This window comes from Populus trichocarpa, chromosome 10, assembly GCF_000002775.5.
Source record: "Populus trichocarpa isolate Nisqually-1 chromosome 10, P.trichocarpa_v4.1, whole genome shotgun sequence".
Lineage (NCBI taxonomy): Eukaryota > Viridiplantae > Streptophyta > Magnoliopsida > Malpighiales > Salicaceae > Populus > Populus trichocarpa.
In genome coordinates, this window is record NC_037294.2 from 16,469,047 (window position 1) to 16,490,229 (window position 21,183).

At 35.6% G+C, this 21,183-nt stretch overlaps 3 protein-coding genes across 10 annotated transcripts; 2 read left to right on the forward strand and 1 right to left on the reverse strand.

Annotated features, from left to right (window-relative positions):
* The first annotated feature begins 3,126 nt into the window (after positions 1-3,126).
* On the forward strand, positions 3,127-7,290 carry LOC18102630 (ninja-family protein AFP2). Of its 3 annotated transcripts, none has more exons than XM_024611265.2 (3): positions 3,127-4,294; positions 6,230-6,355; positions 6,651-7,290. In XM_024611265.2, exons 1-3 carry the CDS (start codon positions 3,652-3,654, stop codon positions 7,070-7,072), a joined length of 1,191 nt encoding a protein of 396 aa, XP_024467033.2. In that variant the 5' UTR covers positions 3,127-3,651; the 3' UTR covers positions 7,073-7,290. The 3 variants fall into 3 exon arrangements, with proteins under 3 accessions (XP_024467033.2, XP_006378570.1, XP_024467034.1); XM_006378508.3 differs by having other exon boundaries at positions 3,130-4,294; positions 6,230-6,267; XM_024611266.2 differs by lacking the exon at positions 6,230-6,355 and having other exon boundaries at positions 3,134-4,294.
* Positions 7,291-9,399: 2,109 nt separating this feature from the next.
* Positions 9,400-13,178, reverse strand: LOC7485880 (uncharacterized). Of its 2 annotated transcripts, none has more exons than XM_024610024.2 (4): positions 12,939-13,178; positions 12,725-12,837; positions 10,859-11,918; positions 9,400-10,084 (listed from the first exon to the last, which is right to left on the reverse strand). In XM_024610024.2, the coding sequence occupies exons 3-4, from the start codon at positions 11,914-11,916 to the stop codon at positions 9,889-9,891; spliced, it is 1,254 nt and encodes a 417-aa protein (XP_024465792.1). In that variant the 5' UTR covers positions 11,917-11,918; positions 12,725-12,837; positions 12,939-13,178; the 3' UTR covers positions 9,400-9,888. The 2 variants fall into 2 exon arrangements, with proteins under 2 accessions (XP_024465792.1, XP_024465791.1); XM_024610023.2 differs by having other exon boundaries at positions 10,859-11,933.
* Positions 13,179-14,880: 1,702 nt separating this feature from the next.
* LOC7468148 (magnesium transporter MRS2-5) lies at positions 14,881-19,713 on the forward strand. 5 transcript variants are annotated; one of them, XR_002984366.2, is made up of 8 exons: positions 14,884-15,078; positions 15,689-16,305; positions 16,579-16,649; positions 17,912-18,040; positions 18,136-18,477; positions 18,833-18,880; positions 18,989-19,388; positions 19,467-19,713. XR_002984366.2 is itself a non-coding variant. In XM_024610740.2 (7 exons), the coding sequence occupies exons 2-7, from the start codon at positions 15,867-15,869 to the stop codon at positions 19,486-19,488; spliced, it is 1,116 nt and encodes a 371-aa protein (XP_024466508.2). In that variant the 5' UTR covers positions 14,881-15,078; positions 15,689-15,866; the 3' UTR covers positions 19,489-19,713. The 5 variants fall into 5 exon arrangements, 4 of the variants coding, with proteins under 4 accessions (XP_024466508.2, XP_024466507.2, XP_024466509.2 ...); XM_024610740.2 differs by lacking the exon at positions 18,833-18,880 and having other exon boundaries at positions 14,881-15,078; positions 19,276-19,388; XM_024610738.2 differs by lacking the exons at positions 14,884-15,078; positions 19,467-19,713 and adding an exon at positions 15,146-15,598 and having other exon boundaries at positions 18,989-19,333.
* The last annotated feature ends 1,470 nt before the right edge of the window (positions 19,714-21,183 follow it).

Sequence of the window (21,183 nt, forward strand, 5' to 3'; positions counted from 1 at the left end):
ATGGTAAAATACATTAACAAGTGGATTATATTTATTATTAAACCATAAGGTCCTCCGTCGATTAACTATTTCTATTTATTCTTTAACACTTATTTTTCACACAAGCACCAGACAATTATTTTTAAGCAGTTTTTGTTAACATGATTAAACATTAAAAAACAGTGTATTTTTTGAAAAAACATAAAAATATGTTCAGATAACAAATTATTTTACACGAAACAAATTACAAGGGTCCAAGGCAACATTTTCCGATTATCTAGTTTAATATTTTATTTCTTGAGAATTTAGATGGAGCTTCTGGTTAGTTTGCGTCTCAGGGGAGTGTTTTTTCAGAGAGTTCAAGGCAGTATTATATTATAACGTCAGCGAAAAGGCCGAAAGAGACCTCGTATGGTCGTTCTCACTGATCGATGATCGATGATCGATGATCGGCAATCCACTCAAAAGAGGGGACCGTCATCCTTTACGACACGTGTATATTTGTAACCGAGACACGTGGCTCCGACAAGGACACCAATCCCTTGGTCCTCACTCTACTCTATTCTTTCTTTTTTCCCGTTAAGGAATTAAATTGACTAAAAAAAGAAAAGCTTGCAACTTGGTCATGTGGACCCCACACCGAGCCCCATTGCACGGGGCTTCCCTGGTCTGGCCACGTTTGTCATGCTCATTCCTCGCCGATTTTTGCGATTGGATTCCTCGTTGACAGGACGACTTGTCGCATCCATAGTATGACAAGCAATTTAGCTGCTGAGTTTCGCAATGCTGTTTGTGGTTTCAGAATGCAGTGGTGTTTTGTTTTTTAATGTGTTTTTATTTAAAAATATGTTGAAGTAGTATTTTTTTATTTTTTAAAATTATTTTTGATATATATATGTCAAAAAATTTAAAAATATAAAAAAATTCAATTTTTACCTAATTTGTTTAAAACTCAATACTAAATAAAGGAGAAAAAAATAATTTTCGGAGAGCAAAATTTTGCTAGTTAATGGAGTGCCGTAGTTTGCTTTTGAATGTGTTTTATTTAAGAAGTATTAGATTAATAATTTTTAATGGTTTTATGTGTCATTATAAACCAATACAAAAAAATTATTTTAATATATTTTAAAACTATAAATAATTTTTAAAACACAAACCACATTACAAAACACACATTATCTTTGTTTCAAGTACACACTGTTGTTCTTGATAAATTACTAACAAAATACTAAAAAGTTAAATTATGGTAAACATATTACCAAAACACTACTTATTAAAAAAAAAAAAAATTTCTCTAAATTTTTTTTTAATTTTATTCTTTAATAAACACACACACATGAACAAACATATACCCATGCTTATTTTAGTTTTCCAAGATTATATGATATCAAAATAAAATAAAATTCCATCTCAATACCTAAGATCTCTAACTAATAGTCAACAAACAAATAAAAAACGTACGCTACTTCTATATTTTTTTTCCAAGGAAAAATGGTAAGGCCAGACCAGCTGTCATTGATTTAGAATAATCTTTAAATAGATGTGATAGCATACAATAAAGTCTGATTTGGATTGCGCATCTAAAATAATTATTGAAATGAATTCAAATGATTTTTTTTTTTGATGAATGAATCCCAATTTGCGAACCATTACTGACCAAATCTTGTTATATAACTTGGTTTGCTTTCACAGTCCAAATAATCCCACATCATATATAATATATTAAAACAATATTTTATTTTAAATTATTTTTAACATTACCGCATCAAAACAATATAAAATTATAAAAAAACAATTTAAAATAAAAAATATAAAAAATTTCAATAGCACTTTTTGAACACAAACATATTTATAATTAATTTTTTATTTTAATTGTGTTGTAATTCTAACTGTATTTTTCATCTCATCGCTCTTGTTGTACTTATAAATTGAAGCATAAACTCCTGTAATTTGACATTGTATACAGTTTAGGATGTTAAAAAAATATATATCATTTTTCTAAAAGATTATAAACATATTTTGGATTTATAAGAAATTCCTTTCTTAGAAATCTCGCTTAATTCAAGCCACAAACAGTGATATACAAAACAATCGCTGCCACTTGGCCACTACCCCGGCCTTCAAATATGAAGGTATGAGTGTTCAGCCACAAGGTAGAAATCATGAAAGCAGAAAGCTTATTTATAGCTCGAGTTCTCAAATTATGGACACCTTGACTTATGTTAATTACATGGAATGGTGAGTGGATCGTGTAACTTAAATCAATATCAAGATATTTCTTAATTTATTTTTCTAAATTAAAAGGGCTTTATTCAAATTATAGATCAAATTAAAATTTATTTTTTATTTAGCGATAAATCGATCTTCTCCTTTTCTTACCGTGGCTGCAAAATACTGGGTCTTATTTAAAAAATAAAATAAAAAGGCAAATCAAATTACTCCTTTCATCTTCTCCAAGGAATTGCAGTCTGCGTATGTTTCTTTTTTATCCCTTGCACAGCTGGCATAAAAAACTCTACTTGACAGCCTCTGCAAGTGCGAGAGAGACCAAACCCCAGAGGACAAGAGTACGAAAATAAAGGCCGCATCTTTAACGAGTGAGAAGTACCACGCCAGCAACTAGTATCATGTCCACGTGTCGAATTCCCAGACGCCTAAACTGACAAACACGTTGCCACTTTTTCTTGCTTCCCTTACATCTCGAAACGTGTCCTCTGAAAGGCAACTTGTTTTTTTAGGTCCATTCAACACAAACTTCAAGAAGACAAAACCAATTAATTAATAACACAAATTTAGTATAAAAAAGATGAAGGTATGTGTCAGTCATACCCACGTGTCACTCTTCTCCTCTCGTGATCGCCACTTGGCTCTCTCCTATCTTCCTTCTATACTTGTCTTAACGTGAAGGGCATTTCCGTCCCTCAATAAATATATTTTTAATCAATTAATTTCTCTCTTTTTTCTCTTTAAAAGAGTGTTTAGAAACACTGTCCAATCATATTTTTTAAAACTTTTGATTTTTTGATTTTAAATTAATTATTTTAGGTGTTTTATATCATTTTAATTTTCTCATATTAATTTTTTTAAAAAATAATAAAAAATATTATTTTAATATAATTTCAAATAAAAAAAACTTTAACAACCAACCTTTTATTACTGTACAAAACACCTCCTAATCCAAGCACAACACCCCATCTCCCTCCCCACTCTGCCTTCTTCTTCTGTTTTTCCTTGTTGATTTCAATTTCTTTAAATCCTTTGATTCTGTTTTCCTTCTTTGTTTTTTTAACTTTATTCAGTACTATATTGTTATAAAAAAAGAAAAAAAGACAGTAACATTTTTAGTATTTTTTTTCTAACATTTTTTTTTTGTCTTGGTCTTGTTGATGAGTGCATGCAAGTTGGGTTTTAATTAATGGCAACGCATTTGTTAGAAAACTCTGAGACTGGGAGAGAATTCTTTAAGAAATCAAACAAAAAAAATTAAAATTAAGCCTTCCTGACAAATGGGTGTATCTAAATCAGATCAAAAAACACTTCAACTTCTTCTCCTTCTTCACGTTCCGTTTCAGAGAACCCAAAAATACTTTCCAATCCACTAAAAAACTTATATTAAAGAAGAGGAAAAAAAAACACTTGTTTTTTACCCCTCTTGTTTTATAGAGCAGCATCATGGGAGAAGCAAACGCGAATAAAAATAGAAGCAGCAGTAGTGGAAGTAGCAGAGCAATGGAGAGTCTTTCTTTGGAAATAAACAGGTATCCAAGAGATCTGGTACAAAGACTCATTTCAAGTGATGCACAGCAATATAAAACAGCAACAAGTGAAGGAGAAGAAGCAGAGGAGATTGAGTTAAATCTTGGGTTATCACTTGGTGGAAGATTTGGGGTTGATAAGACTTCAGAGAAACTAACGAGATCATCGTCTATAGCTGGTTCAATACCATTGTTGAGAGACCATGATGCTTTAAGTACACCACCTGTATCTTATCCTTTTCTCATAAGGACTTCTTCTTTGCCTACTGAAACGGAGGAAGAGTGGAGGAAGAGGAAGGAAAATCAGAGTTTAAGGAGAATGGAAGCCAAGAGAAGGCGAAGTGAAAAGCAAAAGAATTTGAGAGGAGAGTTGAATTTGGAGGAAGTTAAATTGAATAAAGGGAACTGGGTGCCAACGTGGGCTAATAAGCAGAGTGGTGTTGTGAATAGGAGTAGTAATTTGGAAGGTCAACAGCAGCAACAAGGGTCACGAGGATCTGTGGAGTCTCTAGGAGGGAGCTCTTCTGGGTTGTCAGAAATGGAGAGCAAGCCTGTTCAAGGTACTTTTTTTTTTTTGGAATTTCCAACCTTTTGGTGTCTGATTTATTTTCTCATTGTTTTTTAAGGGATTTTCTGGATTGGATTGGAATGGATGGTTTTATTTTGCTAGTGGATTATGGTGTGGATGCCAAATTGGTCATGTGGATGTTGTGGACTTAGATAGGCGGGCTCTTTTATTTGGATTGGATTTTGGGTAGTGCCTATTTTGTGTTGATAGCATTACTATTGTTTTGGGTGGTTATGGTTGGTTACTTGGAGGTTGGGGAAGGTGCTAAATCTTGGATGTTTATTTGTTTCTAAGCAGTGCAACTCTTACTCAACTAGTTTAAGCAGTATTAGATTCTTTTGCTGGAGTTTCTTTGGTTTCATCAAAACTTTGGGAAAGAAAATCCTTGAAGGTCCAAAGAAGGAGAGGAATCATGTTTGTTCAAATCTGAGTAATTTGGAGGTGTAACAAAGTAGAATATTAACTCAAGACCCTGCTTATTGATTGTTGCCACACATGGGAAGTAAGCAGTTTGCAGTACTAGCATGTCTCACGAAAAAGGCAGTGCATTTCTTGCATCTGTCTTTGTTGTCAGAACTGAACTGAGTTTCTGCAGCATATGAAATCAAACTTATTGGATACTTCTTCTTACTTACATAGAATAGATATTCTTCCATGCTAGGCTATAGTGTGTGGTGTAAGCTGGCAGATCCATGCAGCCAACCCCAACTAGTTTGAAATTGAGAGTTGGTTGAATTGTGGAACACTGCATGAAGGGGAGTTAACATGCAGATCATTTCCTTCATTGGTAATTATTGTACCTGGGAGATCACATTTGGGTAAAATCATTGTAAGCCCGTGGTTGTTTAAGGAAATTTTCTATACTGACTAACTTCATGAGCTTGCGATTTGTTTTGATGAACTTGATTGATTGGGCACTCAAGTTATGCAGTCGCTTTAGTTCACATGCTTGGAGAACTATGAATCTCAGTTTATGACTATTTAGTCTCGGTCTTAGTTGGCTAGAGGATCTACTTGCTTTAAAGGGATGTTCACTTCTTGGAATAGGTTCTTTTTTCTGCTTTATCTCTGCTGTCAATGAAGCCAGAAGGGATGCTTACTTCTAGTATGGCATCAATGTAGAAATTATTGTCATGACTGCCTCCTCGAGAAGGAAAGGAGGAAACATGAAACGAAAATCTGAATGCATTTACTTGTATGTATGGGTACTTATTTTAATATGTTCACATATTAATATTTTGCTTACCTGCTTGTATTCTGCTACATGGGGCAGGTCTAGCTTAGATGAGTTAACAAACCAAGCATCTTATTTGATTGCCCACCCATTCCATACAGTCTTCCATTCTTGCATCATAAAATATTCAGTAGTGACTTACTCGTTAATGTGTGGACAGTGGATGGATGTTAGCTCAGGATTAGGCTAAAGCTTCTTGCTTGATCTATTCTCCTTGAAGGTCTATCCAGTTTCCATTTCTAAGTTCAGTTTTTCCCAACTCTTAATTTGTGGAAAGTGTTAAGTTCCAGAGGCTTAATCTTGTTTGACATCGTGCTTGTGTGTGTCCGATGGTATATATTTTCCCTATCTCATAAGTTGATCCCTAGCCACCACTAAGTTTGGATTTTTGCTTTATCTATTCTCCTTGCAGGTTCATCCAGTCCCGATCCCTTAATTTAGTTTTTCCCAACTCTTAATTTGTGGAAATTGTAAAATTCCAAAAACTTAAACTTGTTTGATATCTGGCTTCTGTGCGCCATGGTATAGATTTTCCCTAGAACAGAAGTTGATCTCTCAGCCATGGCTAAGTTCAGAACTGTATTTGTCAAAGCTTGTTGTTTTGCAACTTTAAGAAAGCAACTGGTGAATAATTAAATCCATGATTTCTGGGTGGGTTAAGGAGGGTCTTTCTGAATATTACATGCTCGACAGGTATGGAGGTGATGGGATGGTCCGGGAGTTGCTATCAGGTGGAGTTTTCTTATACCAGGCGATTGCTGATCCTTCTAGTTCTTGTCGTTCGTCATCCTTCCAGGATCCCTCCTTTTCACTTTGCTGGTTTAGCCTGCTTTACTAATGTCCCTTCTCTCTTTATCTGACTACCTCAAGCTTTTTCTATTTTTCCCCATGGAATATGGTCATATGGCCTTTAAAGTGATTAACCGGTCATGCATGTAGCTGACAGGTTTTTTTGTGATCTTATAAAAATCGTGTTACTTAAATGCATCTGCAACCGATACATTGGTATTTGGAGATTTGTAATTAATTTTGAAATTACTATGCAAGTAAAGGGAAGAGGAAAATGGAGAAAAAACAAATGGTTTGTCTTCTCATAATCTCATGTGCATCACAGGATCAAGCAGTGGTGGAGAAGCACGAAGTCCTGCGAGTAATCAATCCTTGCAGGAACGAAGCAGTCAAGAAGCTGTGGGTTCTTCTGGGACAAAGAAAATTGAAAATGCGTGCAGAGCCTCCAGAACAGAACCGGAGAATCTATCCAAGAAGCTTGATTCTGCAGAAAATAGAGGGAGGGAAATTGGGACCAATGCAATGGAAGATATGCCTTGTGTGTTTACTAAAGGAGATGGTCCTAATGGGAGAAGAGTGGATGGCATTCTGTACAAGTATGGTAAGGGAGAGGAAGTAAGGATAATGTGCGTATGCCACGGCAGCTTTCACTCCCCCGCAGAGTTCGTGAAGCATGCAGGTGGCAGTGATGTTGATCACCCTCTTAGGCATATAGTGGTAAACCCTTCCGGTCCGTCCTTTGAATAATGTAATGCGGTGTTCATTTCATCCCTTAAAGAGAAGTAGGGATGTGAAATGGGGGGAAAAGATGAGAGAATTTTAGAAAATAGCTATATATTTTTAGGGTCCTTGAAACGGAAACCTAATATGACCAGCTATTTTTCATCTTCTAGAATGTTTCAAATGGTTTTTTGAGGTTGTAATCTGTATGTGATATTTATTTCCTTATTTCCCCATCTCATAAACTGAGAAAGCATGCATAAATGTTGAAAGGGAAAACAGGGTGTGATATATATACAAGCTCAGATCAACACATGGGCTGTCTCTGTGCTACGCATGAAGACAAGTGATGCTTATGTTCTTACAATTGCCTTGAAAAGGAGAGAAAAAAAGAAGCAGCACGGCTGCAGATTAACAATCTCTATCACGGTAATCGATTCGGAAGAACGATCTCTTCTCGGCTCTCCTCGAGGATTTAAGCGGTAGCTTCATAATTTCGGAGATTTGGGAAGGATGAAATAGCAGTAAATGAAGCCAAATCAGTTCAGAAATCTGAATTTCAGCGGTCTATTTTAAAAAAATGATTCTAGCACGACGCGAACATGATTCTACAAGGGTGCGGGACACATGACGCCTTATAGAATAAGCTGGCACAAAATCATCGATGATTTCCGATAGATACATTGCAAGTACGCTTTAGATGGAACCGATAAAATACTAAACCATTACAAGAAAACAGTGATTTTCAAAGACAGAATCGTGTTCTCTTTTTTTACTGGTTCTTGTTCTGCTACTGGCTGGCAAACGGAAGGCATGAAGGCAATTTCTCGGTTTTCTTCATTACTTTTTACAAGTTTTTAGCAAGCACGACGTGAGTTTGTTTACATGCTCTTAGGAACATTGAATTTAATTTAATTTATAGCATTAAATCAATTTTTATCTTTGGAATTTGTTTGAGAATATTGATTTGAGTTTTAAATTTTAAATCAGAGGATTTACAATAATTTTAAATGAAAAATAATATTTAAAAAATATCCAGTTTTTTTATTCCTTTCGAAAACCGTGCTCCTCCCTGATAGATAGCCTGTTGTTTCAACAGGCTTTTTTTCCAGAACCAAGCTGAGAGTCTTCATGAGAAAACTTGCAAACTACAAAAAGATGTTTGTCAAGTAGAACGTCAAGAACAGTTCAAATTATTATAGATGAGTTACATATTTGAATATGTGAAGAGGGTAAATTATCCAAGAACATCATCTTTCAGAAAAGATGTATGACAGAGTCCAGCCACCAGTTCTCCATTTACAGCCCATCCTCTACGATGTGCATCATATGCTTCCTAAACCAAATGTGTGTTAGATTCCCTGTGTTTTATATGCGTGGGAAGGGCCAGATAACTTGGTCAGCAGTTTTGAAGGGCTTCAAGCTGGTCTGCCTTTCGGTCTAAGACCCTAGTGCTCAGAAACCAATTCAAGTTTCCCAGGCAAGCTTTTGAGTCGAGAGTCCGACCCCATATTTCTTCTCTCTGTTCTTTTTACCCAGACCATTTTTTTTCCAGGATCTTATACAAGTATCTTCTTGGAATATTATTTTGATATATTTTTAAGTAAAAAATATTTGAAAAAACAAACGTAACCATGCTTCTAAATACAAAATAAATCAAGCATAATGATGGGTTTTTTTTTTTTCAATCTAACACGGTAAAAAAAATATTTTTCAAAATAGTATTGTTGTTTTTTTTTTTCAAACTAACATAATTTAGGTAAGTGTGCATGTCTCATATGTGTAACTCGAGACATGCATGTCTCACACGCCAATTGCTAGCCTATTTCTTTATTTGGTTCCTTAACTTTTTATATTTAGTTAATTTTAGTTCTATTATTATAATCATTTCATTTGTTATTTTTGGGCAACAAAGTTTTAGCTAAAATTCATATTTATTTTTGAATGTAATTGCTTAAAAAATAGTTATTTTTACCCAAAAAATTGTTATTTTTGCCCAACTTAAATAAAAATAAATTCAATCATGTAGTAATAGAAATACAATTAAAACATTTACTCTTGTTCAAGAACGTGTTCAAGACTCGTGTTCAAGAACGTGTTACCCTAGCTACCTGGCTCCACCAACTTGAAACAAATTTTCATTTTTCACACAGCGAAGAAATGGTTGGTCTTAGGTGTCCAACTGCTTAAAGCGATAGCATGAATTTTGGGCATTCCAAGATCATATTTTTACAAGAGCTACGAGTACTCGCATAACAAGGTGGTTTATGAGCTGCTTTCCTTCTGTATCCTACACGTTACACCTAAGAATATCATCACAACCACACCATGCTTCTAATATCAACAGGCTCTACTCGATCACCACTTCAAACAATATCATAAAAACAATTATACTGCACATGCTTGAACACAATCATCTAATACAACTAAAGGGCTATTGAATTAAAGATTAATTTACAGCAATATAGACGCAAATATTGTTAGCAGTAATAAATTGACTGGCTCCGATTCAAGGAGGGAGCACCCAGCATTTTCTTCCCAAAGGTCACCTCACATCATACAGGTACAGGTTTAGAGGTTCTCCTTACCATTGCCTCACCACCTTCCCTTTTTCCTGGCTCTTGCAAAGAACCAATTTCCATGTAGTAACACCAAGAACAATGCTCATGGACAACATTTGCATATTCAAAAGGCCTCGTGTTGATTAAATAGCAACCATTGTCGATGTCCCAATTTTAAATTAATGACAAGAAAGTTAAGGACAGCTCAGGCTTGCATTTTAAACAGGAGGCAGCTTAGGAGCTGAGAAGCATTCTTCCTTTGGATCATATATGGAGCCAGTTTTAGCAACAACACTTAATTTTTTGACAGGAACAACAGCGATTGAAAGAACAACCCCATGAGCAACATGAAAAGCAATGAAACCAATGGAAGGAAGCTGATTTTTGACTCACTGGGGCAGGCGATGACTCCAGATGCTGCTGCTTCCGCTGCTCCACACCTGCTTTCAGGGAACCACTTCTCATCCCATTTGCCAAACTGCGTAACTCCAAGAAATTTGGATCATGAGCTTACAAAGTGCTACTATAAACCTTGTTTTATAATGTAAATGACATGACAATGATTGTGAATCACATGTAAACATAAGTAACATTATTGGTATTAATGATGGCTCTTGGAAAAAAAATTAAAACGGCAGAGTTTACTATTTTCTTGATTGTTATCGATTAAGAGGGAAACAGAGAGAGAGAGAAGCAAACACAGAATATTTATGATAACACCAACGTTTTCAACCACAGTTCCAATAGTAGCAGAACGCCCAGCTACAATAAGAACATGAGCAGCTTGGCCAGTTACAGTAGCAGAGCACCAAGCTACAACTAGAACAGTAGCACAATGGCCATGCATATTTCTTTCTTCTGCAACACAAAGGTATATTCCTCATTGACAAAGCATAGGCTTGTGGAATCCTATTTAATTAGTTAGGCACACATGTGCATATACCTACAGAGAAAACCTAGACATCTGGTTTGCATGCATAAAACACAAGCATGTCAAGTACATGGGCATTTCTGTCCGGACTGAATTCACACAACGAGTCTGCAAGCATAAAGACATCTGTGTATTGCAGTGTGAATGTAATCGTGGACATGATATGGGAAAGGGTTGATGCCTTGCAGGAACATGAATGTTATGCATGAATAATAGGCTTTCACTAGTTTTTTTATGCATAATAGAAGTAATATGTAAAAGTTCAATGCACATGAATTCTAGTATTTAAGTGTTTGCAGATAGATAATGATGGCAGCTTACATTGGAAAAGAAAATGACTTGACACTGTCTGCACTCCCATGTGAATGGTTGGAAGTGCTAGGAGATTTCCAGGATACAGCTTGATTTGTTTTATTTTCCTCATTTTGATATTCTGCTGGGTCCTTGATGGTGTTATCTGCTATTCCATTTGCTCCACCCTTCTGTTTTTTGGTTTCCACATCAGGAACTGAAGACTGGTTATCAGTGGCCACCATTTCTCTTGGAGGGAGTGGACTGAACATGATTAATTCACCTGACTTGGTTATATCTCCAGACTTGCCCAGATCACCCAACAATAAAACATGGTCTCTGGAGAAACTATTGTTTCCTGCATGAATGCTAAACAATGATTCATTGGAAGCAACACTCCAATCCATAGGTGCTGTACCTTTATTTTTTTCAAAGATGGATGATGGAATCCTTAAAGGATCATATCCTCCAGGTCGTTCCATGACTTGAAGTGGAGGGGATTGTTTTGGTGACATGTTGTGCGCCGGGGATTCACGAGTGACATCAGAAACTGTGGGTGTTAATGCGTGATCTGATGAGCCATCCTCATTTTCTTCTGATCTGTGAGAGCTGTCGATGGAAACACCATTCTCATGATCTTTTGATGCTGGTTGAGTAACCTCATGAGGTTTGTTGGAGGATTCAAAATCAGCACTGCCTGCTCCGGGGTCAGCACTTTCTTTTGGAATCAAATCAAAGAGATCATACAATGACGAGCCAGAAGAACTTGAAGAGGAAGAAGAGGAAGAGGAAAAACCAAACTTTATATTTGGCATGTATATATCCCCTTCTATAACAGTAGATTCAGGTTTTGGTTCTATATGTTTACTGCTATCACTTCCATTAATAACCTCAGAATGCAATTCTGAATTTCTACTTCTTTCACTCCCCTCAATTTTCTCAGGATCTATCTGAAGATGGCCACTACTTCCAAGCCGAACACGAAGCCTTGGATATGTATCCCCATGATCACTGCTCCCGGTCCCATTAATAACTTCTGGATGTGATTCTGAATGCTTGCCGCTTCTGCTTCCATGTTCCAAGTCCATAGCTGAAAAACAATAATCTGATCCAGCTTTTCAGTACACTATAACTCTACAACTCCAGCTTTTAATCAAACGACATGTATGAAAATGTGATAGAATTGAAGGTAAGAAGTGTTCAAAGAATCTCAATCTCACAATGTACCACGCACAAACAGTTAAAAGCTTGCATGATGAGAGATGAAAACAAGTTAAGTAACATCTAAAGGACAAGAGAACAATTTCTTCCACGGAAAGAAATTGACTTTACAGGATCCAATTAGCCAACCTCTGAGTATTATCAAATAATAATAATAAAAGGAAAATGTGACAGGCCAGCAAGGTGATTTAATGTGCTATGAGACTCGGTTTAAGAAAATAAGAACTCGTGTAATCGTATAAATCAAATTCGAGAGAGAGAGAGAGAGGGAGGGGGGGGGGGGGGGGACCGGATAATTAAGTCATAAACAAAGTACTACTAGGGTTTAGACATGGTAATCAAATAATTAAAGTGTATCCCTATTAGTACTCCACTGGTTTACAAATGAATCTCCCTTCTTCCTTTTCTTTTCTTTTTTCTTTTGAATCTCTTTTCTTGCAATCTCCTTAATTAATATGCTAACTCACAAACACTAATCGGCTTCCGTGTGACCTGTCTTCTAATTAGACATTAATTAAACTGCCAACCACCAATTTAACATCTTCGAGTTTCCATACAAATGAAAAGCCAAATGTGTTCTATTTAATGCTTTCGATACTTCAATCATAGCAACTCAAAAGTAATATACATTAACATTAACATGGTTCTTCAACAAAACAGAAATAAACGACTTACTTTTACGACGTTGAATAAAATTCTCCCTGTCGTTGAAAAATCCTCTGTTAACCAGCCATGTCTAGATCCCAGTCGCCGGAAGCGGCACCGGCGATCATCCACAGCTAATTCTCCTTTAATTGTAAAATCACACAGCGAAACATAACATGATTCAATTAACCAGAAAAAAATAAAACGAAAACCAATTAGCAGTGATTCTAAGAATGTGTCGTACCTGGGATTTGACTTGAAAAAAAACAGCTGAATTGCTGATGTTTTGAGATAAATATCTGTTTGTTTATTTATTTTTATTTTTCGGTTTTTGTTTAAGATGTAGGACGCGATGAAATTAAGGAAGCGAGAAGGAAAGAGAACGGGAAATCTTGATGACACGAAGGCTTAGCGATAGTCTTGGGGTTTCTAACAAACTACGGAAATCTTTCGCGCCATCTTTACCCACTCTTTCCTTTTTCTGTTAATTAAGGGTACTTATGGATTTTACCTTTGGGGTTTTGACCTTGACCTGTGGGATTGTGACACGTCTTTTAGATCCCTGAGATTCAACCATCCTTTTAAAAAAAATTACTTTTCTTTTAATTTTAAATTAATTTTTTTAATTGTTTTGATATACTAATATTAAAAATAAAATTTAAAAAATAAAAATATATTATTTTAATATATTACTAAATAAAAAAATATTTTAAAGACCAATATCCATGTACTCACTAGTCACTATTATTCCCTTAATGGGATTGCTAATTTGTTTTAAATCTTCTCCAAATCTAATTTTAAGCTTTTATTGGATTAAGCGATAAAGGGTATGGGTATAGTATTTGACAGCGAAGTGGTGACTATGAATTTATTACTTTCTTTAATTAGCTTTAATCAAATCAAGTTTATTGTAAATACTCCATAAAGAGGACTCGGTTGAGAGATTCTTTTTCCCTGTAGAAACAATAATAATAATAATAATAAAGCACTAAGAGATTGTTTTATTGCATGTTAGATGTCCGACCCAGACAAGTTTATTTATTTTTTAAAAAATAAATATTATTTCGTGAATTATTGGACTCTGTTTTTTATTTTTTGAAGATTAATATTTTCAAGAAAAAAAGATTTTGATATCTATATTAATTTTGAAAATAATTTTAATACTTTAATCACTAGCTTTGTAAATCAATTATATGTTTTCTTACGTAAAAACTTTAATACAAAACTAATTTCCTTTTATTTTGATAACCGAGTAACCGGTGCGAACTATAATCAACCTTGATGGACACACCAAAACCTCCTTATTCTATACATTAATAATAATAAAAAGATTTTCAATCTTATAGATCATAAAAAGATATTAAAAATATTGTAGATACGATATTCTGATAAATCTAAATTTAATTGGTATAAAAAACATTTTCACGAACTCAAGTTATTACAAGCTTGAGCTACCACACCCAAGCTCAATTACTATCAAAGTGCACGGGTTTGTTGCCTAGCACCCGCATGAACTCGGATTATCATGCTTAAACCCAACATGTTTAGATTTAAATAACATATTTGGATTCATTTTTTATTTTTAACAGGCTCAGACACTCTATCCAAGCCTAACAATTTCTTAGAAATTTTTATAGAACTTCATACGTGTTTTTTATTATTTTATATTGATAAAATACATATTATTTTGAGTAAAACATAACTCAAAATATCATAATAATAAAATTATATTCTAGGCCCTGTTCTCCACAAAAAGATAATTTATAAACTATAAATACATTATGAATATTTCAAATTTCAGGTTTACAATCTCTTCATTCTTAACATTTTAACATATATATTTTTAAAATTTATCTTTTTAAAACATTATTATATTTTTTTTATTCGACTAATACATATAAAGATCTCTGCATCCATCAAATTATGTTTCAATTGATCATGTTCAATGCACAACTTATCTAATTTTTTTTTCAATAACAATAGATATTCTAAATTATCTAAATTATATTAATTTATTGTATTACAGTTGACTTTTCTCTTCACCGCATCTGTCATATTATCATGATGCCCTCCTTTTCTCTTTTCCGCATGTTTCATTAAGAAAAACAAGGGTATATCGACCGAAGCAACTAGTTACGAAGATATTAATAAAACTAAAGGTTAAGGTTGTTTCGTCATGCCGTACGTACCCTATAAAAATCAGGCTGTGAGAGAGTGGCAAAAACGTTGTGGGCACCTTTGGTACTCCATCTTTCATGGTCACTACAAGAAAACACGGCTCTCATCATCTGGATCTCTTTGGAAAAAGAGCATTCTTCTGCATTATATCTCACAAGTTTCCACCATGGAGCTTGAACATTTAAACTACTTTTGCCTTTGAAAGGGTACGGTTCTTGTTTCTCCTTCGGGGTCTATGTTTCACCCTACGGATTCCTTTTCTCCTCCTCTCTCTCTCTCTCTGTCTTTTCTTTCTTGGTTTTCAGGGCTTTCTTTTAATATCAATCGAAAACCTTTAAATGGAGCAATGGGGTCTCGTCCTTTTATCTGTGTAATGCTCAGTTTTTATAGAAATTGATGTAGTAATGTTAATCAGTAGATGTGACTAGAGATAAAAATTGCGGGGTAATTGATTCTTGCTCCTGTTTGTGTGGAGTTTTGTTTTGGATTTGAATGATTAAAGAATTTTTAATTCTTAGGTCAGAGCCAGAGACGGCTTTTGTAAATTCTGGCCATTTCTGACTGAAACAATCACGAGTCGTTAGATTTTGTGTGTGTATCTCCATTCACCTGAATTGTCAAGCTGCAGATTTATGTGCTAGGCCCAGTCAAAGTTTCAATCTTTCTCTTTTTGGTTATCTTCAGCTACCAAAGGGATTAGTTTTGTTGGATTCATTATTAATGGAAGTATGTTAATTTCTTTCGTGGGAATTGATGTGCATTTTAATTGATGAACTAATAGGGTTTATAACTATCATATGACGTTTTACTTTTCAGGTATTTGCTTAACCCGGAAAAGCAAGAAGAACATGGATAACAGTAATAACTGTAGGTGATTTTTTATGATTAACTCAGATGTCATAGATTGGCGTATTAAAACCATTTAATGAGTACTGGTGCACCACCCTTATACGAAATTCTGACCTGGCACCGAAAGAAGGAAAGTTAATGTCCAATGGAAGGATTTCGAGGTCCACATCCACCAGCTGGTGTTCCCGAACCTGCTGTTTCTCTTTGCAATGGAAGGCTTAATTTAGATGGGTATGGCAATCGTGGGTCTAGCTTTCCAGGCCTAAAGAAGAGAGGTCATGCTCTTGGAAATCGTTCATGGATAAAGATTGATCAGGATGGGAACTCAAAGATTTTGGAACTTGACAAGGTCACTATAATGAGACACTGTTCTTTGCCTTCCAGGGATCTGCGCCTTTTGGACCCCCTTTTTATTTATCCTTCCACAATTTTAGGACGGGAGAAGGCTATTGTGGTCAGTCTTGAACAAATTAGATGTATAATTACAGCAGATGAGGTTATCCTGATGAATTCCGTGGATGTATGTGTTGTCCGGTACATGTCAGAATTCTGCAAACGTCTTCAGACAAATCGAGAACAAGCGGGTACATATATTTCTAATCTAGAATAGTTGTTTTAATGGCCTCAAACTTTTATCTGGTTGCGTTGTAGGTGGATAGATAGAGTTTCAAATTTGAAAGTCTTTGATTAATTGGGCTTGAATCTGTTGTTGCAATATACTAGAGCTTCTTGTTCTCAGAAGAAGTTTGCTCACTTCACATTTTTTCAAACTGATTTCTCTCTGTTACGACTATTTTCTTGAAGTTTATAAAGTCATGCTGTATGAGTTACTTATAATTACTGCTGATTTGATTCAGATGACTTGCCATTTGAATTCAGAGCTCTGGAATTGACTTTGGAACTAACTTGCACATCTCTTGATGCTCAGGTATGCTAACAACATGCATCACTACAGCACTTCCATCTTTTTTTATGAAAGTGTTGCCACCTGAACTACTTGCACTCACAACCACAAGATGAACCAGACCAATTAAGTAAAGCCCTTAAGCCTTTAGAAATTAATGATCTCAGGGAAAAGGAAGCTAGTCTTCTAGGGTCAGGGAATTTGTATCAAAAGGTAATCTTGTAAAGATCATCCACATACCATGTTGTTTTACTTCCCAAGATGACTTTCGATATTGATAACTGGAAATCTTAAAATCATTGCCAATTTCTTAAAATAAAATATTGCGTTATTTGGAAGGTTAAGGTGCTTCTGATGCAAATTTCAAACTTGATATTCCCTCTCTGCATCATACTTATAGATGTTGGAAAAATAGAATCCACATGTGCAGTCAGCCTTTTCTGGTTTGACACTTTTAGATTATACCCTGAGGCCTGAAGACAGGTTTTTATGGCTGCTGTGGGTTTTTAACTTGTACCCTGAGAGAGGGGCTAATTCTGTTTACTATTACCTTCCCGGTGCATTGCTTTTTTTCTTTGGTGCTAGCAGTGTGGAGACTCAGCATGTCTTTTATAGATACTCTGATTTAAAACATCATTGTTCAGATTGCCATTCAATGAGTTTAATCAGCTCCATGATAGGAGTTCATGACTTCTTGTGGCATGCTTTGTGTTGACCAACCATGGTAGCTATTTGATGCATACAATTACATTTCCTTGCATGATCAATGGATACTGAGAAGGTTTTGATTCACAATGTCTCAAGGGGTCTAATTGAATTCCTCTCTGTTATATCTTTTCAAGAATAAATGCATACCCGTATGAAAGAAAGGAAAAAGATTTAGGAGAGTTGAATACATAAACTGTCTCTCAATGATCTGAACTTGTTATTTGCATATGTGGTTGTTACTTGTCACGTGTTATTGAATGGTGTATTTGACCAAATGTGGTTCCAGAAACCGTGTGGGTTAAGATTGGGCAGCCATTTAAGAATAGCGTTTTATGTGTAATATGGAATTAAAACTCTTGGGCTGCAAATGCACATGGTTGAGTCTGGAGACTGGTCCCTTTATGTAAATGTTTTAATGTTCAAGATCATTTTTCAGAAAACCTCTCTCCCTGGACTTTGCCTAGGCAGACCAGTGGTAGTTAACGGGCCTTTGCACACACAATAAAAGCAATAGAACAACTGGCAGTTTGAAAACTTATGGGTAACTCCCTCATTTCAAGGACTTTTGGGTTTGATAGGTAAAGGAATTGGAATTGGAGGTATATCCAGCATTGGATGAACTAGCAACATCTATTAATACTCTTAATCTGGAACGTGTCCGTAGACTCAAGGGCCACCTCCTTGCATTGACTCAGCGAGTTCAGAAGGTAAAAGTAATCTTTTTACCCCCCTTTCTCTTAGTGTTCTATTGTTTGCTGCCGCTTTCTTCCTCCATATGTTAGCTTTTAGATTGAAATTGTAGGTCCATGATGAGATAGAACATCTCATGGATGATGATGGCGACATGGCCGAGATGCATCTTACAAAGAAAAAACAAAGGTTGGAAGCTTATGCTTTAGGTGATATATATTTTCAAAATGATATCCCAGCTGAGACCAGAGTGGTTTCAAAATCTGCACCTGGTTCACCAGTGAGGTCAATTAGTGGAGCCCAGAAATTGCAGAGAGCATTTAGCAATACAAGTCCAAGCAAACATGGAAGCTTGATGAGTTCATCCAGTAACGGCGAGAATATTGACGAACTTGAAATGTTACTCGAAGCTTACTTTGTTGCTATTGACAACACTCAAAGCAAGTTGTTCACGGTGTGTTCCTGCGTGCATGTTTTTGAACTCAACTAGATATATGTATATGAGTTGCTGTGATTGGATAGTGCTTGCTAATTGGTATCCTACAATTGACGAGGTACAAGGCATGCATGACTAAAACCAACCAATATTGTGATTTTGACAACCCACCAATTTATGCAGATTGCCCCTTTTGGTGGCAAGCCGAAACAGAAAACCAGCCTAGGCTGTTTAGAATTTTTTATAGGTTCTAAAACAGATTATGGTGCCTTTACAAGAGAAGGATACCTAATATTTCTAAATTGGTTTTCACATGGTGATGTGCAAGAATATTTACTCCGTGATTATATTAATTGTTCTATAAATATTGCAGCTCAAAGAATACATAGATGATACTGAAGATTTGATCAATATCAAACTGGTAGGGGTTAATATGAATTTTAACTTTTATGATGCTTTTTTTTTTCCTATTTTTTTATTGAAAAAAAAAAAAAACACACGAGATATAACTTCTCTCTCATATTTACAGGGAAATGTTCAGAACCAACTGATTCAATTCGAGTTGCTTCTTACTGCAGCTACCTTTGTGGCTACAATATTTGCTGTTGTGACAGGAATATTTGGGATGAACTTTGTAGCCTCAATTTTTGATTTACCATCTGCATTTAATTGGGTTCTGATTATAACTGGTCTTGCATGTGTGTTCTTGTATTTCTCTTTCTTGTTTTATTTTAGATACAAGAAGGTCTTTCCATCGTAAACTTCATTTTAGAGTAAGCTGCTCCAATGAAGACAAACTCTTGATTTGTTTTGTAGAAACCCATGATTCAATTTGATTTTCCTCTCTCTGGGGGGTCAATTGATGCTCTTCCAAGATTGCAGGGCTTGCTCTATATGTTTACATGCATCGCACGAGGTTATCTATTAAGGTATGTGCAAGTTCATGCTCAAGTCCATAGTTTTGGAGGTTCTTATAAATGTGATACAAGGATCCAGTCTTCTAGCAGTTTGGCATCACTTGCCCTATAAAGGCAAGCATCTGGCCATGGGAAAGCACAGTGTGCCTCGTCCGTAAGTGGCTTTATTATGTCATTTGATCTGAAGATCATTTATGCGTATTCTGTAATTTGATAATGTATCAAGGCCTGTGCTTGTTACAGTACAGGCTTTACCTTCAGGTAAACCTTGCTACACCTGCGTCAAATGCAGGCTATCACATGACGATAAACTTTTGAATAAAATTCTGTTTCTACATACAGCGACTCTTTGAACAGTAATGATAGTGTAGGCCTTCTCTACTGTAACAGCATAAGCTCTCCTTTAATAGAAAACCAATCAACTCCCTCCCATTACCGCGAGGACATTTTCTGAGTGAATTTACAGGGCAATAAGCTATGAGTGGCATTGGAATTTCTGTGACTAAATTATTCTCCTCCTGAATTGGATCCAGACAAATTGAGTAGAGTGCATGTCATTTCTGTAACTGCCACTTGTCCAAAATCATGGCTACCTCCGATAATCCAGCGTCCAATTGTCAATGGCCATGCCATTTCTGTAGATGAAGACGGTAGTGAAGCTTATTCATATTCTTCAAATGCAAGAGTGAGGATACTATCTGAAGAATCAAGGGATTTATTGATATACCCTCTAGACCTATTCCCATGTTGCCCGTCCACTGTTATTCTTCGAAACGAACTCACTTTTCCCATGACAGAATCAGGCAACAATTAACTAGATAAATCAAGAAAGTAACCCCTTCCATAAGGCTGATGACCCTGTAACTGTATTTCACCTTTAGCAGCACTACTTCTTGGAACTCCTATAAATTAGGTTCATCTGTTGCTGAATGCTTGCAGACACCTAATCTCCGTAAGGGGCAAGTTTGCTCTCGTATTCGTTGCGTTAAATTCCAAGACTGGGATTGGCTGTGAAAATAGTCTAAAGAAAATGCTTCCAATGCGTTTTCTCTTTAACCTTGTTGAAGAATTCTTCAAGTAATTGGCTTTGACTACATATCCTGCACCAGCAGCTACTGCTTCTACCCACAAATCCATAACCAGCCTTTCTCTTAACAAAAACCAATCAACAATAGACTCCAATAACGACAATCAAGTTAGGATCTAAAAGAAAAGCCACGGAATAACAAGCAGGCAGAGTTTTCGAGGGAACAGAACCCGATGGAAGAAGAATCTGAACAGACAAAATACAAGACCAAGGCATCAACACAAAAGGAAAAACAGGTAAAAGATTTTGACAAAAAAAAGAAGTTACTATTCAATATTGCAGCTTCAGCTGTGGAATAGAATGCATAACAAAATTTTGCCCCTTGACAGAACTCTGAAAAGCACTCTTTGGTGTCATATGGTTCAACTTCTGGAATTCTAAGTCACTTAAACTTTAATTACCCAAGAAAAAAAAACAATACACACGTATATTGTTGATTGACATCTCTTGTTATCCATCTACCAACCCACAAAAAAGAATGTGGCCTTGAATGTTCGATACCCCATTGCAGAAAATGTTACGGGCAGGTCATATTATGAACTGAAACAGTAGGTCATTTTATCATTTCATCTATTACCAACAAATGCAACCGCAACTTAGCCTAATTAGGATCGCCAGACAGTATTTGAGCCAAAAACAATGATAAGATACTGTTAACCATAAAGAAATATAGACTGGAATAATGCTCATTGGGGAAATCGTTATGGACAATTTATACTC

Bases quoted from the DNA above. Each gene is read 5' to 3' on its own strand.
- LOC18102630 (XM_024611265.2), top strand. From the start codon at position 3,652: ATGGGAGAAGCAAACGCGAATAAAAATAGAAGCAGCAGTAGTGGAAGT. The intron at 4,295-6,229 runs GTACTTTTTTTT...CATGCTCGACAG, and splicing joins GGAGAGCAAGCCTGTTCAAG to GTATGGAGGTGATGGGATGG. The intron at 6,356-6,650 runs GTTTAGCCTGCT...TGTGCATCACAG, and splicing joins CCCTCCTTTTCACTTTGCTG to GATCAAGCAGTGGTGGAGAA.
- LOC7485880 (XM_024610024.2), bottom strand. From the start codon at position 11,916: ATGGACTTGGAACATGGAAGCAGAAGCGGCAAGCATTCAGAATCACAT. The intron at 10,085-10,858 runs GTAAGCTGCCAT...GGAGTTACGCAG, and splicing joins AAGTCATTTTCTTTTCCAAT to TTTGGCAAATGGGATGAGAA.
- LOC7468148 (XM_024610738.2), top strand. From the start codon at position 15,867: ATGGAAGGATTTCGAGGTCCACATCCACCAGCTGGTGTTCCCGAACCT. The intron at 16,306-16,578 runs GTACATATATTT...GATTTGATTCAG, and splicing joins GACAAATCGAGAACAAGCGG to ATGACTTGCCATTTGAATTC. The intron at 18,478-18,832 runs GTGTGTTCCTGC...TAAATATTGCAG, and splicing joins CTCAAAGCAAGTTGTTCACG to CTCAAAGAATACATAGATGA.